Source organism: Cebidichthys violaceus, unplaced genomic scaffold (assembly GCF_023349555.1).
Source record: "Cebidichthys violaceus isolate CVI_PGR_0920_01 unplaced genomic scaffold, fCebVio1.0.p SCAF_8, whole genome shotgun sequence".
Taxonomy (NCBI): Eukaryota; Metazoa; Chordata; class Actinopteri; order Perciformes; family Stichaeidae; genus Cebidichthys; species Cebidichthys violaceus.
Genome location: NW_027176964.1, coordinates 5717990 through 5735796, shown reverse-complemented (window position 1 = coordinate 5735796; position 17807 = coordinate 5717990). Strand labels below are relative to the sequence as shown.

Sequence of the window (17807 nt, the reverse complement as noted above, 5' to 3'; positions counted from 1 at the left end):
GCTGCAGCAGGTGAAGCACCTGGTTACCTGTTGTTGTCTGCACAGTCTCTCCAACCGGTGCCGCTGAAGACTGGAGCTCCTTGAGGCCCTTCTTGTAAACTCAAACTCAGTTTTTGAGGACATTCTCAGCTGTGCCATGAGCCTTCTGTTTCTAAATGATTGCGTTAAACTGTCCTCCATGGAATGTTCAGGAGGTGAATTTATATGCTCTTATATCTGTAATTCATAGTTCAGAGCTTTGAAGCTGACATTTGAATGTTGTGCAGCTTTATATATTTTTTGCATGTCTAATCATTCTGTTTAAACCCAGTATTTCTTCACAGTTGCAGATAAAGATTAAGACGGAGTGTCCTTTATAACTTTTTTTTTTTCTTTTCTTTTTTCTGAGCGCCAACACAAGAGCGCTTCGTGTGCAGCCGCTCCGAGCGCTTCTTTTTGAAAATCTCTGAACTTTTCAGAGAGACGCTGGTGTCGTCACTGTGGATGAAGCGCTCCCAAGGGCCTTACTGCCAGAAGAAAACGCTATATGGACGCTCAGTATTATACTATGAGATTGTTTCCGACTTGTGTGATCCAGATATTTCCAATATCTCCAGAGCGTTGTTAAGTCCAAAAGTCAGAATTTATTGAAAACAGAACATGTTTTTATCTCACAAAATCTTCGGCTTCAGTCCATATTTATTGGTGTAAAACCACATTTTCACTGAGAGAGGATTTGTTCCCCTGCTTGCTGCACACAAAGGGAAGCATGCACCTGTATTAACGGGTCGGTCTAGCAGCAATCTAATAGGACCATCAATTTAAATTATATAACTACAATAACAAAACCTTTTTTTTTTCATTTTGTTCAGGGTGATGATGTCATAAAATATGACAAAAGACAAAACCTCAATAGCAGTTTTGAATATATATGACATTTGATACACTAGTAATTCATCCTAGATCTATTTCTCCCTTTGACGTGAAACGGTCTTTTTCTGTTGATCGGTGACAAAAAAGCCACATTAAATCTACTCTGCTTCAATGTTGCAAAACATGAAAACATCCACAAGGATCGATGAATATGTTTATTTTTTATAAGTACACACACATGTATGTATGTATATTTTTCACATTCATCCTCTAAAAGACTTTCTGGTTCTTCCCGTGCAGAACCTCTACCTGTTCCTGGCCCAGCCCAATTGCCTGGTCCATTTGGACCTGTCTGGGACAGACTGCACCGTGGACTCGGTTTGTACTCATTGTCTCTGTGACGGTCACTATCCAACCCACATGTCCTTCTGATCTCATCTCTTGGATGGGATTCAGGCCAGGAAACAGAAGGGGGGGGGGGGGGGGGTGTAGCGTCCTGAATATGAATGGCCCTCCACACAAAAACAATGTTACCTCAGTAGACTCCCAGTCTGTCTTTGAGCTTTTCTGTGCATAATTCCTTGGGCGATGGTAAAAGCTCTTAGAATGCTCTACAATAGAAATGTATAGCCTCTTAGGATTTTCACCAATGATGCATTGTATGAATAGCATACAGGAGCCTTTGTTTCAAGCGTTTGTTCACATCTTTATCACTTCAGAAGGATGACTTTGTGTTGTTACCATGTCTAAATTTAGCGCGGCTGCCTCTGTGACAAAGCGGCGTCTTGCCGCATTAGCAGCTATGCTAAGGGGTGAGAGGATGACAGAGCTTTCTTTTTGAAGGAATTCAGTCACTGCGCTTGAATTTTGTCCGCCCCTGCTGGTTACCGCTGAGATGGCAGTTCTTCCTGGTTCAGTGAGAATATAACAAGACTCGGTGGAAATATGTTGAAAGTTACTACCGCACACAGGATGCTTTTACTGTCTGTGTCCCTCCGGAAGATGTAGAGGTTTGTGAATTGTGCTGGCCGAACAGGGGAGGTCACGTTTCGTGTTAATATCCCGTCGCTCTGCTGCTTTGTCAGTGCTGCATTGCTGCTGACGGGATCACCTGCGATAGAACAGACATAAATATCTTATTTCATTGTGTTCCCTGCTGCTGGGAGGTAAGAGGTCGGAGTCAGCCAGAGAGCTACTGAGACTTGTGCTGTTGCTCTCCGACGCCTCAGCAGGACCGGTGCTTGCTGACATGGAGGTTCGGTGTCTGAACTCCACACTCGCCACACCGCCATGAGTCGTCATATCACAAATCGAGCGTCCCTGCTGGTCTGCATGTTTTAGACCAACACTTTCACCTACTTGATTTAACCCCATTGCTGATTCAGTACAGTGTTCCTCTCAGTGGTGGGATGTAACTTTAGAACATTTACTCAAGTACTGTACTTAAGGGCAGCTTTGAGGTACTTTACTATTTCCATATCATGCTTGTACTCCATTATATGTTAGAGGGAGATTTTGTACTTACTCTAGCACATATGTTGACAGCTGTAGTTTCTACTTAGCATATTTGAAAGATAATTATTTAATACAAAATAGATAATCGGCCTTTGAAACATGATGCATTATTCAGTTATAAAAGGAACCTTCTTATCAAGTTATTTTAGTTTGGAATTGAGGATTTTCTTTTTTTTTATGCAAAAGTGAAGTACCGGATTATTTCAACTTGTTATTTTTATGTTGATCAACTTGTTTCAAGAATTTTCTAAAATCAACTATTCCCAGTTCCAGTGTTCAACCTGCCTAATTCTCTCGTTTCATTTCTTGAACATTTTGTAAAACAAAATTACCTTTATTTTTGAAGAACTATCGCTGTGTGCGAACCTCAGTGACAAATACATTTTGTTTCCTGTGACCGCTTCACAATAAAAGCCACCCTGTGTTTCGCCAGGTGCTGCGAGCTAGCAGCAGTAGAAGATCTTCTTCTTGCATTCGCAGTAATTTGATACAGCTCTGACACAGCTGTAGCAGAGTGAACAGTGAAACACTGAGGCTGATATCGGTTAGATGAAATTACAATCAATAATGTGGGATTACATGCATCGTTTCCTAGTATGTGTGAAGGAAATGTTGATCCAGCATGGAAATGGCGGACTTCGCCACTTACAAGACAACTACCATATAAAGAGGTAATTATACAACGTAAACGCATTAAATGGCTGTTTGGGGAAAAATGTAAATCATAAAATAGTATAAAAAACAAGGTGCAGCCAGCAGTTTTCCTACACGGCCACACAATACAACTCCAGCCAATCAGCAACAGGCGTTAGTGCTTGTTTACAGGACAAGAGAAAAGGCAACATCTGTAAGAAGAGAGACGGTGAATCTGGAGGGGTATTTGTTTGAGTTCAAATATCATCAATCTTTCTCCAGAATTGCGAAGTTAAGGATTCGAATACTTCTTATACTCCCTTGAATTTTTTTTTTTTTACCACAATGCCTTGCACTTTACTACACGTGTGTTTGCTTTCTTTCCTCGCTGCACTTCCCTCGAGCAGTTTTAAACCCCAAGGAGCTGGCAGCTTGTCAGGCAGGAATCAGTCGCAGGAGGAAATAGTCCTCCCAGTGAAACTAATCCTCCTTCCTCCCCGTAAATGTGGGCCATCAATTTTGTATTGAATTACGTGCATGAGTGGAAGTCCTGCATCTATTCTGCTTTCTTTGCAAGTTCTCAAACTTTGTCTCCCCTTATTTCTCCTTAAAAATCCCCTTGAGACTGAAAGAGTGCTCTCTGGGATGGCTGCTTCATGACCTGTTTTGTTAATTGTCATTTATCCTTTTAGAGAGGAACTGTCTGCAGGAGAATTTGTCTTTTTTAGTGTTGGGCTGTTGGATTGAATTATTAATAAGCTCCTGTTTTTAATCTGCGTTGATGTACCGACAACGGTCGATTAGTCAATTTGCGTGATGGATCACACTGCCAGGGGAAAAAATGGATTTGTTCCGATAGTTTAACCTCTCGCAAGCGGTGAGATGCTGCTAAAAGTCTTGCAAGAAATTGGTTTTTGATGCCGATCCCATTTGCCTAGAGCTCTCTCCTGTCCAGCAAACATGCATATCTCATCTTTATTTCAAGATTAAATGGATCACAGTCAGATTCCTGTATATTCATTTCTGGTGCTTAGCAGAACCTTGTAGTTTGAAATGGAGCCAGATCTTCACAAGACGAGAGCGGGATTGGATATGCACTTTGATGGAAGCTAGGTGGATGGCTGTATAGCTGCATGATGTCACATTGATCACATAAGAAGGGGAAATTTGATTGACACGGCACAATTAATTTCCTACCATACCATATTTAATGTGGAAATTGACATTTGATGGATTTTCAGAATAACAAATCGGATAATGTAAGTCATTCATTGTTTTTAGCTGGTTTGGTTTCAACTTGATTCTGATTCAGCATAATAGAATTACTCTTGTTATTGCCCATTTGTTCGCACTATCAGGAATTGATAGACTTTCTCTGACTGATGAGCACTTCCCGTACACAACGTCTGCTGTACATTCAGCTGCTAGAGCTAAAGGGCATTAACCCTGAAATGGGCAAGTACATGGGAAATTACATTCCCAACTATTCGGGCCTAAATTATCCATGCTTGTTCTTTGAATATGTTTGTTTGAGAATATGATGTTCACCTCAGATGGTCTGTCACACTTTGTAGATGCTTAATGCGTGTGCGCATGTGTGTGTGTGTGTGTGTGTGTGTGTGTGTGTGTGTGCGCGTGTGTGTGGCCGCATAAACGTAATGACAAAGGTTGTGTTATTCTATAAACCCAAACCATATGGCACGAAAAGGATCAAACAAATCCTAAAACATATTGCAACAGCTGCTTTGTCCTGATTTGACCAGCAGTAACGTCTCATTTGTTCTGTTTTTTTGTTTGTTTTTGTTTTTCACGCACCAATTTGCAGAGTCAGACTTCTATGAAATTCTATTATTTAATGCCGTCTCTAATACTAGCATGATGCATTTAGGGACCTTTTTATTGAAGAGGCTTCTGCCCAGAAGGACGTACAGCAGCGTCATTCTGTTTAGTGTGTTTAAATTGCATTTGTGTCAGCTTTAATCATTTGTGCAGCGCTCAAGAGCCAAAACAAGTGTTATACAACACACTCCCATTCTGCTGTAGTGAACGTCTCGTTTATCACTGTGTCTCTGTCTCTCTGTTTCTCTGCCAGCTGTTTGGGGCCTTGCTGCGAGGCTGCTGTGCTGACCTCTCCTACCTGAACCTCTCCAAGAACTCCTTCTCTCACAGGTGGGCGTTCACCTCGGGTGTAAATCCCCGCTATGTTTTTTTTTTTTGGGGGGGGGGGGGGGGGGGTTCTCCCCATAAAGAAATAACGTTGGTTTTCTTCCTTCTGACTCAGCCAAACAGCTCTGGAGGATTTCCAGTCAGGAGGAGCGGAGCGAGCATCCTCATTTATTCTCTGCTGTAGATTCGTGTTTAGCCCTGGACCTCACTGACATAATTGGCGTGCACGCTCGGCTCGCCCCCTTAATTTGTTCTGGCTTGCTGCATATATATATATATATCTTGTGCGTGTGCGTGCCTGCGTGTGCAGAATGTGTTCCCGTCTGTCTTTAATGTACACATGTCTCGGTTTGCTAACAAGTTTTCCATCTGTCAAGCACTTGTTTGTGTGCCCACAAGTCTTTTTGTGTGTGTGTGTGTGTGTGTGTGTGTGTGTGTGTGTGTGTGTGTGTGTGTGTGTGTGTGTGTGTGTGTGTGTGTGTGTGTGTGTGTGTGTGTGTGTGTGTGTGTGTGTGTGTGTGTGTGTGTGGGTGGGTGGGTGGGTACCTAGCTAGCAGGCAGAAGCGGCTCCGGCTCTCATGTCGTGGAGCCCAGGAGCTCCCCTGCTCAGCATATTGCATTTCAGAATTACTGAGAAAAAACTTTGGTGAAAAATTAGACTCATTTTAGATGGGAATTATTGTTCCAATCCCCAGGCTCCCACGCCTGCATTTCTATCTCTCTCTCTCTCTCTCTCTTTGTCGCTCGGCCTTTTTCTTTGTATCTGCTGAATCTCTTGATCCATCTTTTACTTTTTGCATCTGTCTGGCTGCACCTCTTGTTCGCCTCTTCACCGGTCTCCCTTCATTCTTTATTTTTATTTTTTTATGATGTGAATTTTTTTCTTGCTGTGGAGCTCTTGACCACACGGCTCTCTCATTATTAAGAGAAAGATTGAATTTCCCAGCATTCCACGCTCCTTTTACTGGACACATCCTCGCTCCATCTATCTTCTCTGTCTGGTTTTTATCTCTCCCTTTTCCATGGCTGTTTTCTCCTCTTTTATCCCTCACTTTTTGCTTACTGCCTCCCTCACTCAATCATCTTGTTTACTTCATTTTCTCCCCCTCTTTCCTTCCACCTCTCTCTCCGCTTATATTCCTTTCTCCTCTTCCCCTTTCCTTATCGCTCCTCCTCCCTCTTCACATCCTCCCAACTTTCATCCCCTTTACCACTGCTCTTTCTCCTCACATCCTCCCTTCTGCCTCCCTCCCTCCATAGTTCATCCCACCTCTTGCCGGTCGTGGGTCTTGTGCTATTAAATACTCTCTGGCTCAGTGCTGCCGGGCAGACGGCCGCCGTGTTGTGGTGACAACACGGAGCCACGGAGCTGAACCGGGCTGATAAGAACCGCCCGGCTGCCGCTCATGAATATGGAACGGGCTGCCTCAGACCCCTCACCCATCGCACACACACACACACACACACACACACACACACACACACACACACACACACACACACACACACACACACACACAGACACAGACAGACACACACACACACACAGACGTGGCACTTTCGAGAAACCGTAAGCAGCAGTTCATGTCGATCCAGTTACACACACGTACACGTGTTGTAACAAATTGCTGATGCAGCTCCATGGAGAGCGTTTAGTGCGACAGACAGTGACACTATCTACTTATGCGACAGAGGCCTTTTCTGTATCAGCGGAGTCCTGACAGGCTGGTATGCTAATCATTACAAATGGGTCAAAGAGGAGCTGGCGTTCCACGCACTGGGAGGTTATCGCAATAGCAATGACAGCAGCTTGTAATGTGGCTGCCGGGTTTTCCCCTCACTACATTCTTAATGTCTTCATCTTGGTTCTTTTTTTCTTTTCTTTTGTGCCTCCCACCATTGCTCACTCCCTTATGACCTTTTCCATTTTCTAACTTCATAACTTTGATTTTCTCCTGCTTTTTTTTTTTCTCGTCTTTGTCTCACATTTTCTTTTATTCCTTTCCTCTCGCTGCATACAGTTTCATCTTTAAACCAAACTAACGTGGTTTTGTCTGAGCATTATGAGAGACGTCATTGTCGAGTTCAAATTGTGATAGTCTCCTCTTTAACAGTGCAATCATAGCAGTCCGTGTACAGCAGCGGTTTGGTGCACAAGGACAATGAGGGCTTCTACTCACAGGTGCAATATGCACAGAGGAATGTGGTGAAGCGGAACAGAAATTGGTGGGGCGTAGTGGTTTTTCATTGTATTCTCAGCCAGTCGCATTACTAGCTCTCATACCAATTAAACAGCTGCTCCAAACACATGGGTACACCAGAAAGTTGGCTTGGTAATCGGAGAGGAGACCACGGAGCAGCTTTTCAGTAGTGATGTCCTAGAGGTTCACACACAACACAAATCTGCTGCTGACGGCTGGTGATGTGTTGTTTTACACTGAATTTGCATCAAGTATTTGAAGTCGGGTCATGTTGATATTTTCCTGAAGTTAAATGATGTGGGGTTTTATTTTGAAAGAAATCCTCTATCTGAAGGTAACTTTTTGTGGATGTAACCTTTAATAAATAAGATTAAATGATGATCAATACAAAAGGGCACATTTTCTGAGAAAGAATTTTGTGTCACAACTGAGAAATGTGCAGTTGAAACATTTGATATTTAAGTATCTTATGTTGGGTCTTGAGTCATGTTGTGTATTTGTACGGGAGTAAGATGAAGTGTCATTTAAAGGAGGCACTGATTCCAGGGGCCTGTACTAAAAAGCGAGTTTAACATACCCCGGGTTTCTTTTGGCTGTCCGTCTTAACGAAGTCTACTGTCAGCAGAGCGGCATATTTTACAAAGAGAAAACTATATTGTTCGGCAAATATGAAGAAGTTAAACCCTTAATCCAGTCTAAAAGTAACACAGTTTAAACTGCCAAATGCAGGAAGTAGCTGCCAAGAAAAGCGCAGACTGTGAATGAGTAAATTAAGAGATGTGTGATATCGCTGCCCATTTAGAGCCGGAGTAGAGCTGACTATAATCACATTTGTGTATTCTGTTAAGTTAATGTGTTGCTTTATTCATCCCCTTGTAGAAATATTTTAGCTTTACATTTTCAGCTGCAACCCCAGCGGTGTGAGACAGACTTGGGAGCAAATAAAAACTTAAGTATAAAAACATAATATAAGTAGAGTCGGTTAGAATAAACTTGAAAGAAGTTGAAGAATCTGTTCTAGAAAAAGAACTTATGTGATCTAAACTGTAAATACGAGGCATATGCATGGTAAATATAATATATAAAGAATGAAACGCTTCAACATTTGACTTCATAAGAAAGTTATTTTTTGTGTATATAATTCAGCAACAATTTTGTGAATCGGCAATTGTGCGGTAGTCAACACACTAAAATGCAGCTCATAGTTAAGAGCGTATTTGAAGTGTCAGCAGGATTTAAAGTAGTAAAGGTCACTATCTCTGTGCTGTAACATACTGTACATACATGTATATACAGAAATAGACTCCACAAACAGTGAGGTCATTTATCTACCCCCACTAGCGGCGTTGCTTTAGCGTAATGTCTGCTTGTTGGTCCAGACTGAAGTATCTCAACAACTATTGGATGGATTGTCATGGGACTTGTCACTTTTCAGTTTCAACTTTGTCTATTACTTTTTATGACAAATTACCTTCAAAACTTAACGGTATTCCCATCAGCTGCTGTTGTGCTGTTGTCTTTGTTATTTTACAACTGTTAAGACGCTAACATGCTAGATAAAGAAAGGGAACATATGGTAAACATTACACCTGCTAGAAGTCTGTATTTCCCATTGTCGTCGCGAGAGTGTAGCTCAAAGTGTCGTCTTAATTACTCCATTACTCTATGATGTGTGGCTTTATGTTTGAAAGAAAACGACCAACGATCAAGCATCTGGTGTGAATTGGTTCTGTGGTAGAAGACAATGAGTTTGATCAAAGTAAAGAAAACACGTTTGCAGACATTTTTACAAGTCGCGCAGCAAGAAAACGCACAGCTGTAGCTCGTAACGACCGCGTTCCATTTCAGGAGCTGAGCCCTCATTAGCGAAATTAGTTACACCTGTGCTTTTCCCGCCTCGATCAGTCAAACTCAGCCGTGAAAAAAGGTCGACATGAAACGCCGTAGAATAATTGTACATAAGTGGTTCTCTGTCTTCTTTTGCTGCTCCTTTAGATTTTCTGAAGAAAGTGACTTTTGCGTCGTATATGAATACACTAAAATGATGAGTCATACTAAACATTCTATTCAAAGTGCCTCGTCGCAAACGGCCATACTTGTTGTTTATCGGGATGATGCTGGGAAACAAATGAGCGGTATGAAAAACAAAAAAAAAAAAGTCTTTCTGTGCTGCTCAAGTAAACAACGCATCAGCTGAAGAGAGGTACTTTCTTGGAAAAACAAACAAATTTTTCTGAAAGATGAATTCATCCATCGCCCCCATACCTCCTCCCCCTCCCTCCCTCCCTCCCGCTGTCTCCCTCATCCTCCCCTGTGGTGAATTATTTGTGCCGTGAGGGGCTGAAATGGCAGATTGGCTGCTTTGACATGTTCTAAACGCGGCTCGTAACCGGTGTACTGCATCAATCCCGAGAACGCAGACGACCGGTCCCCTCATGTGTCGGGGCTCTCGGAGGGATGTTGTGTACACACACACACACACACACACACACACACACACACACACACACACACACACACACTCACGCTGTGTCCTTCCTCTCTGATGAAAGGCTAATGCGCTGTATATGCCAAGCAGATGGTTGGATAATTGGTCAGCGTTACCTTCTTAAACTGTTGGCAGTTAATTAATGCCAACTTCACCTTTTCCGTGTCTGCTTGATACAATACTGACCTAAATGTCACCTGCCGGCATCTGTCTACTCTCCCCTTCTTCCTCTCCCTTTTTCTCCCTCGCGCTCCCTCTCTTGACAGCTCTCTTCTCGTCTGCCGCAAAATCTCCGTCACTTTCTGTCAGCGTTTCAGATCCCTCTGTCATCCGCCGCCTCGTCTCGATCAGTCCCCTTATCGGCTCCCATCATCTGCTCACCTCCTTTCATTTTCTGTCCGTCTAACCGCCTTATTGATCGCGCTCTATCTTTTATGTCCTGCTCTTCCCTTCCACTCCTACACATTTTCCAAATCCTATCTTTTGTTTTTTTGTCTTCTGTTCTTTTCCAGGAAAGCGAGAGATTCTCTGCCAACTTTCCGCCAGTTCTTCAGCTCCGCATTCAGCCTGACCCATGTCAGCCTGGCCTCCGTGAAAGTCCCTCCTGATTCACTGAGGTGAGTTACTCCGCTCCTCTTGTTGCTCTATTTGCGCGCCTCCTCGTCTCCGCCCTGCTAAATAATACCCGGAAATAAATCTCAGCGGGCCATCTTGAAGGATCTCTCAATTCCTAAAACGGTTCTCGAGGAGATGTTGCCTCGACCCCTCTCTCCTCGTCTCTCTCTTCCTTGCCTCCTTTGCTCGCATCTCAGGTGGGAGGGACTAAGACGCGAGGAGCCGCGACGATGAAAGGAATCGAGGATGTAAAAACTGAGAAATGAGAAAAAGCCCTCTGTCACAGGCGAGGAAACAGACGATAAGGGAGCATCTGTACATCTTACAGTAACCTCTGTTCAGTTTGACCCCTTTTGCATTTGTTGTCCTGTATATGAATAATTCTAATTTCATACAGCAAAAAAAAAAAAGGATGTGTTAAAGATGTTATCCTCCAAACAACCTTGGGAGGTAACAACAGATGCATATGGCCATGCTACTTACAAAATCCATCTCTTGGAGATATGAATAAATAAATGCAAAATGAACAAATCAATCCTAGAAGCACGTCAAAACAAACCTTCAAAAAATGCACCGTCAAGATTCTCACAATGTGTTTTTTTTTTTTTTAAGGCCAGATTTGTTAGAGGAAGTGATCCGTGAAAAGTAAATTAGAAAAAAAAAATCGAATTCAGTGCCAGGTGCAATCGTCATGAAGTTACCAAAGCCCCATCTAAACCCAGAAGCATGTTAATTAAGTCCATATACAAAGGGAGTCGAGGGACATATTCAAGTGTAAAGAATCCAGCATTGGATGTGACGTTCCTGGTGTGGTTGTGTCATGAATATTCCACTGATGGTGATCAGCTGTGACTAGTGTATCACCCTCTGTGACAGCCAATTGGCAAACTGTGGCTTCTTCTTTATTCAGAGAACCTCTGGACAGAATGCACACACTGAGCTGACAAAGTATGCCGCAATAAAAGCCAAGTGGATGCACTGAGACACACGTCGGGCAATATTAAGCTGATGTATTGTGAGAAAGATGACTAAAGTCACCATTGTGGAAGCGAAAACAAAGTATGTCGCTGTATGATACGTTAAATGAATAGGAAGTGATGGATAAAGTCAGATACAGATCTTACTAGATTCTATCTAAGGCGACATTTAGACTATTTTAGACATTACGAGAATATTGGAAATGTTAAAAGAAATTAATTTGTTTCTCAAAAAAACATTTTTATTGAATAGTAACAAAACATCTTTCATCATTTCTATCATGAATTTGTCACGCACGTAGGAGTAAATGAAATGTAATAAGCCCATTAATAAATGAAATGCTGTAAATGAGCCAATGTGGAGGCGTAGGAGACGTGGTTCCTTTTTTTCAGCGGTGGAGCCAGTGTTGCTTCTCGGGTTCCAGCTGCGTGCTCGCATAAATGTAGAGATCCGTTCAGCCATGAAGAAGGTTCATGATACAAGTAGTTTGTACGGCAACTCATGTAGCCCATTATTTCTGACTGCTCAGCTCTTCAAGTGCGTTCCCGGCTGTTGTTATCTGATGCCGCCTTTCTGTGTCAACAAGCATTTGTGCTGCTGACGATATTTAGTCAAAACTCGAATATGGTGAGGAATAAACTGGGGCCACTCGTGCTAAAAATGTGTCCACTCGTGATGCTGTGAGGGGCTTTAGTTTAAAACACTGTCTAAATTACACCCAGGAACGATCACTGCTGAAGCCCTTTTACATTTTATATCCAACCTTTTGTGAACGTTTTAAAGAGGAGACTCTTAAAATAAAAGATCTTTTTTTTTTTTATTGTGTCAGGCTTGAACACTAAAATAGCTCATACCATACGGAGTGCAGTTTGCATCCAAACCATCGGCGAGATTCAATCATCAAGGCCCGCGTTTGGTTTCAAACACTTTCCCTCGAAGGTGGACGGTTATGTTGGTCGACTGGCCTTCAATAACAGGACACAGATTGAAGCCCCCGTATTGGCTGGCGTCCGCCCCGCTGACGTGTCTTTGTGCAGGACTCTGTATCCTTATATCAGGAGATCTGACTGTAGCTAAACCGGGCTGAAAGAGCCAAACAAAAAGGCATGTTTCCCTCAGAGAATAGACGGAGTGCTGCTATATTACAGTCTCTCTGTTAGGTGTGTAGCCCGCTGTTAGCTACTCCTAGCCAAGAAACACAATCAATAGCGGAGTAAACAAAGCAAACTGCCAACAACAATATAGAGACGATTGTGTGCTGCATGATGGATCTCAGCCGAAATGGACGGAGCGGACTCCCCACTTAGCACTTCTCCTCATTACCTCCTCGTGGTGCATAACTCTTAAATGTGTATTCGTTGCACAAGATCAACCTCCAGCTGAGCCTTGATGTGCAAATAGAGTCTTCCTTTTGTATCCAGCTGGGCCTTCGTGCATGAGCAACAATTGGCCACTTCCCCAGAATAAATATTGAAGATTTTGTTTGTTTTTTGTTGGTTTTTTTGAGCTACTCTTCTTTAAGTTCTTTAAGATGGCTCTAAACTTGTAGTTGTGCAGAGGAGAACGCGGTGCAGGATGTGGCGGCAGGGAGTCGGAGGATCTGTTGAGGTTGCTCGAGGCAGGAAAAGAAGCAATTGGATTCATGTGGGATTGATCTTTTTCTCTGTCATTTTTGCCTTGCCTTTTTCCATTAATTGCCCTTTGTTTCTCCTCCTTTTCTTCTTATCCACCTATCATTCTGCTCTCTCCACTCTCTCCTTTTCTGCTTTTCTCTTAATCTCTCCCTTCCCCCCTCTCTCTCTCTCTCTCTCCCTCCATCTCTTCTTTTTCCCTCCGCTCTGTTTCCCTCTCTCTTCCCATCCTACCCTGCCTGTGTTTTCCTTCAGGGCTCTGTTCCTAGGTCTGTCCAATAACCCTCATATCTCTGATTTACACCTGGACATCAGCAGCTGTGAGGTATGCTCTGTTAGTCTGTGCTGTAAGTGCACCTGCTCATCTTCGTCATAGATAGATGCTCACGGCTATCCCGTCACGTCTCACTCCTCTCTGTCTTTGCTCCCACAGTTGAGGTCAGCCGGCGCTGGGGTGATTCAGGAGCTGTTTCCTCGAGTTTCATGCGTGGGGACTTTAGACATCTCTGATAATGGTGAGAGACGTGCCTACACACACACACACACACACACACACACACACACACACACACACACACACACACACACACACACACACACACACACACACACACACACAGAGGATAGACTCAGGCTTAATCTGAATTAGAGTTTCAGATTAAGACACATTGCAGTTTTTGAAACCTTGTTGATCTGTTTTTTCCTTTTTAAATACATCTTTTTAGAGCAGACGTAGTGAATCAAGCGTTGAAACTAAAGGGGAACTGCACAGATTTTCCACATGAAGTTCAGTTAGCTCATCCTATGGTAACAGCCTGCCGTTATCTCGGCTTGGATTTAAGTTAATTTAACACTTTTAACAGAACGCTTGGGCTCTTAAAATTGCTATTAGAAAGCTAAAAAGCTTCGCTACACAAGCTAAAAAGAAATCTTATTGAGTTGCATTTTGGGAATTGTTGGATCCAGCATTTTGGAGCTTGGCCCATTCCAGAAACTAAATACGGATATCAGCCTCTACTGCACAGAACAGCAAAATTCTGCCCACGGGCTCCCTACATACAACCATCATAATCTTATGAGTATTGGAATAATGTTCTGAATGTTTTGTAGCAAAAGATGTCCTCAACATGATGTTTGAAAGTAACTAATGACCAGATTAAAGAGGGATCCGACTTCTATTCAAACTCTCCCTCTCAAGGTAAAGGAAAAGGAAAAAGAGGCTCGACAACGGTTGTCGTATAAAGAACACACGTTGGTCTTACAATAAAGTTATTCTTTAACCTTGAAGCTACTACTTGCTCGCACTCATTCAGCGCTTAACCAGCCCTGCTCTGTCGTGTCACAGTTTCCTGTCGTTGACACAAACATGAACTCACTTTTTTTTATTTAATCACAGATATTTTTGCTCTCTGAATGAGGCTTTTAAGTCTTTGTTGCTGAAATATCTCGCCATGGTAACCATTTCCCCTTAGCAGCATCCTCTATCCTTGAGCTTTTGAGAATATGAGTGGGTGGGAGGGTAATTAAGAGTATGTTGACATTTCAGTGGGCAGTGAGATTTTGTTCTAAAACAGACCATGAGATGGGGAAAAAAAAACCTGAGCTTTAAAAGCCAGAAATGTTAGCACCTGGCAGAGTAAATGATGAGTCACTGGTGTGACAGCCCAGCAATTTGTGTAGTAAAAACATGTCTTTCTTCAGTTTGATATGAAAGTTATCCTCTCATCTTGGTTTTGTTGAATATTAAAGGGATAGTTTAGATTTTTAGAATTGGGCTTATATGTATCTATGCTCTCTGGTGAATCCAAACCCTTTTTAAAACATACATATTCTGCGAAGTAAAATCCCTGTTTTTGTCAAAGGAGTCCCAAGATAAAGCGGTGAAAACATTCTAAATGTAGCGCTCACTTAAACTCATATTGATTGCTTTAGGCCTTTCTTTTAGATGGCTAAAATAGCTTTAGCTGCCGTTCACAGCTGTACATGGCTATGCTCCTGTGCTGGTACTCCTGCCTGCTGCTCCAAAGTGGGGGCATGCCAATCGCCATCTCCTGTAGGGATATACACTAACTATGGATAAGTACATCATACTCTCCCCGCTTTAAAACATCCGAACCATCCCTTTAACTCTCTGAAAGTTTCATGCCTAATCTCTTCGGTAAGATGTAATCAAACATGTATTTGGAAGTGGGTTTTTACAGATGTTACGGAGAGCACAGTATTCCTGGCATTGCACTCATACTCCAGTGGTGTGTGTGTGTGTGTGTGTGTGTGTGTGTGTGTGTGTGTGTGTGTGTGTGTTGTGCGTTGTGCGCAGGTTTGGATGCTGACTTGCTGGCTGTCATCCCAGCGTTCTCGCGGCACCCCTCCCTCAAACACCTGATGCTGGGGAAGAACTTCAACATCAAGGGCAGGTACGGACCACGCGGGGAACCAGTGGTACAGATGGTTGTGAAGTGGATCCCGATGATGAATGTTTTCCTCTTCTCTCCGCCTCCTCAGGGTGCTGGATGAGATTCTGCAGAAACTGGTTCATTTGGTGCAAGAGGAAGAGTGTGTGAGTTGGATTGTTATGTAACATATTGTACACAAACCCTCAGCGGCGTTCCGCGCAGATGCACGCCTACGCACACATACACGTTGCGGATTTGTAGCCGCACGCACGTACACGCACTTGTCACCGTTTGAATTCCTGTGTCCTCATTCATGTGCATTTAAGCACAATTTTCCCACCTGCCACACACGAGGTGCGAACATGCACACAATGTCACGTTGTCTATGGAGGCACAAGATTCTTTCGGTCTTGGTGTATTCGCGAGGCTCCCAGGGCTCCCTCTGCTCTCCGCTCTGCAAATCCAGCATGACAAGTTGCGTACTCAATTATTTACCACTGTTGATGGTGATAGCTCACAATGATGCTCTCTCATGCTCAATGCGGTTCGGATGCATGTGTGCAAGCACACTAACAGGCACAGATGTGGGTCAAAGTTTAAAGGAAGTACAACAAGTTTGTCAGAGATTGGTCTGTTAGTTAAATCGCCCAGTGAGTGATGACAACACGGACATCAGCATCATCTGTGTGTGTGCGTCCTGCACAGATTTGATCCAGGGCTCCATGATAACACGTCAGTACATGAGTCGCAGGAGGCTGCAAGCATCGTAAGTGAGAAAATGGGAACAAACCAGGAGATGGTTAGCTTAGCTTAGAGAAAGGGAAAGAGCTAGCCTGGCTCTGTCTGAGGTTAACACAACCCAAGCTCATTAGATAACATTATATTTTGTTTGTAAGCTGTACAAAGCCAGTTCCTGCTTGTTTCTAATTTTTCATTCTAACCTAAGCTAACCAGCTGCTAGCTCCAGCTCCATATAGACATGAGAGTGGTATTGCGTCTAACTCCTGCTTAGAAAGTGAATACAAGTTTGTTTGTGAAAGTATTGTTTTAAACTTATCATGGTCTACAATTCCTGTTTCCATAAGAACTTAACATAATTGGTTATGGGAGATTTGTATGTTGGCTCTCATCTAAAAAAACTTTTGTAGATTCAGACTTTTTGAAATGTTGTTTTAAACCAATTTTTACATGATTAGTGATATTTCCGTTTGCTCAAAAGTTGTAATGTGTCTCCACTGCAAGAAGACACCATTCACCACTTCACCACCAAAAGTGAACCGCTCACAGAGTTCTGTGCACATAAGCAGATTATTATGCATTGGGTCTTTCTTGGCACGTACAAAAACAATCAATTATTCAACTGCTGAGGGTTTAAGCTTTTAAAAATCTGACATTCATCCAGGGTTTTTTATTATTGATTTTTGAAAATCAATAATACAGGAACGTGGATGAAAAACAGGTTATACTATTTTTTGTTGTGATCATTAAAACACTGACACATTTCCATATATTAAAAAAAAAAAGAAAAGAATAAAACCTCACATTTATTTCACCCTTTTAATTAAACTTCCTGCCTCCTCCAGGCCCTGCATTCCCTCTCCCTGGCTGACTCCAGGCTTCGCCAGCGGGGCACGGTGCTGGTCAACGCCTTGGGCTCCAACGCCTGCCTGCGGAAGGTGGACCTGAGCGGCAACCTCCTGGAGGACTCCGGGGCCAAGATGCTCAGCAAAGCCCTGCAGATCAACACAACTCTCAGGTGTGTGTGTGTGTGTGTGTGTGTGTGTGTGTGTGTGTGTGTGTGTGTGTGTGTGTGTGTGTGTGTGTGTGTGTGTGTGTGTGTGTGTGTGTGTGTGTGTGTGTGTGTGTAATGGGAGCAAAGGAGGGAGTTCCTTGCAGATCAGAGCGCTCTGTTACACAGCAGGATAAGCTAAAAAAGAAAGAGGTGTTAGATGAAAGAATAGGGTCGGGAGGAAAATACATACTGTATGTTGGGTATGGTTTGAGGAGATCATATACTGAGGTTGCTGAGAGGCAGAACAGTGAGTTCAGTGCATTGCTTCAAAGATCAAGGAGGGGAAAAAGTAAAACCATGTTGGAGATAAGAAGGTAAGACTGAGGAGTTGGCGGGTTAGAGGGGAGAATCGGTGCAGGGAGGGGAAATGGCCTTCAGGCATACAATGTATTGCACCAGAAAAGAAGAGACTGAGTGAAGATGTGTGTGTGTGTTTTGGAGGTGGAGGAAAGTGAGGAGCAGGTGGAAACTTGTGAGGGGGGGGAAAGGAGGACAGAAGCGAGACAGAGGGAGGGGGGGTCGGATGGAAGTATTTAGATGGGG

The 17807-nt window shown here is 43.1% G+C and overlaps 1 protein-coding gene across 4 annotated transcripts in view; it reads left to right on the top strand.

The window, feature by feature from the left end:
• The window catches only part of carmil3 (capping protein regulator and myosin 1 linker 3), a 62381-nt gene that overhangs the window by 20399 nt on the left and 24175 nt on the right, over positions 1–17807 (top strand). For all 4 annotated transcript variants that reach the window (XM_068701564.1, XM_068701565.1, XM_068701566.1 and 1 more), the window contains exons 12-19: positions 1153–1230; positions 5093–5169; positions 10368–10472; positions 13335–13404; positions 13513–13594; positions 15397–15493; positions 15582–15636; positions 17056–17228. In XM_068701564.1, coding sequence (XP_068557665.1) covers positions 1153–1230; positions 5093–5169; positions 10368–10472; positions 13335–13404; positions 13513–13594; positions 15397–15493; positions 15582–15636; positions 17056–17228 — 737 coding nt within the window. The remainder of the gene's footprint in view (positions 1–1152; positions 1231–5092; positions 5170–10367; positions 10473–13334; positions 13405–13512; positions 13595–15396; positions 15494–15581; positions 15637–17055; positions 17229–17807) is intronic.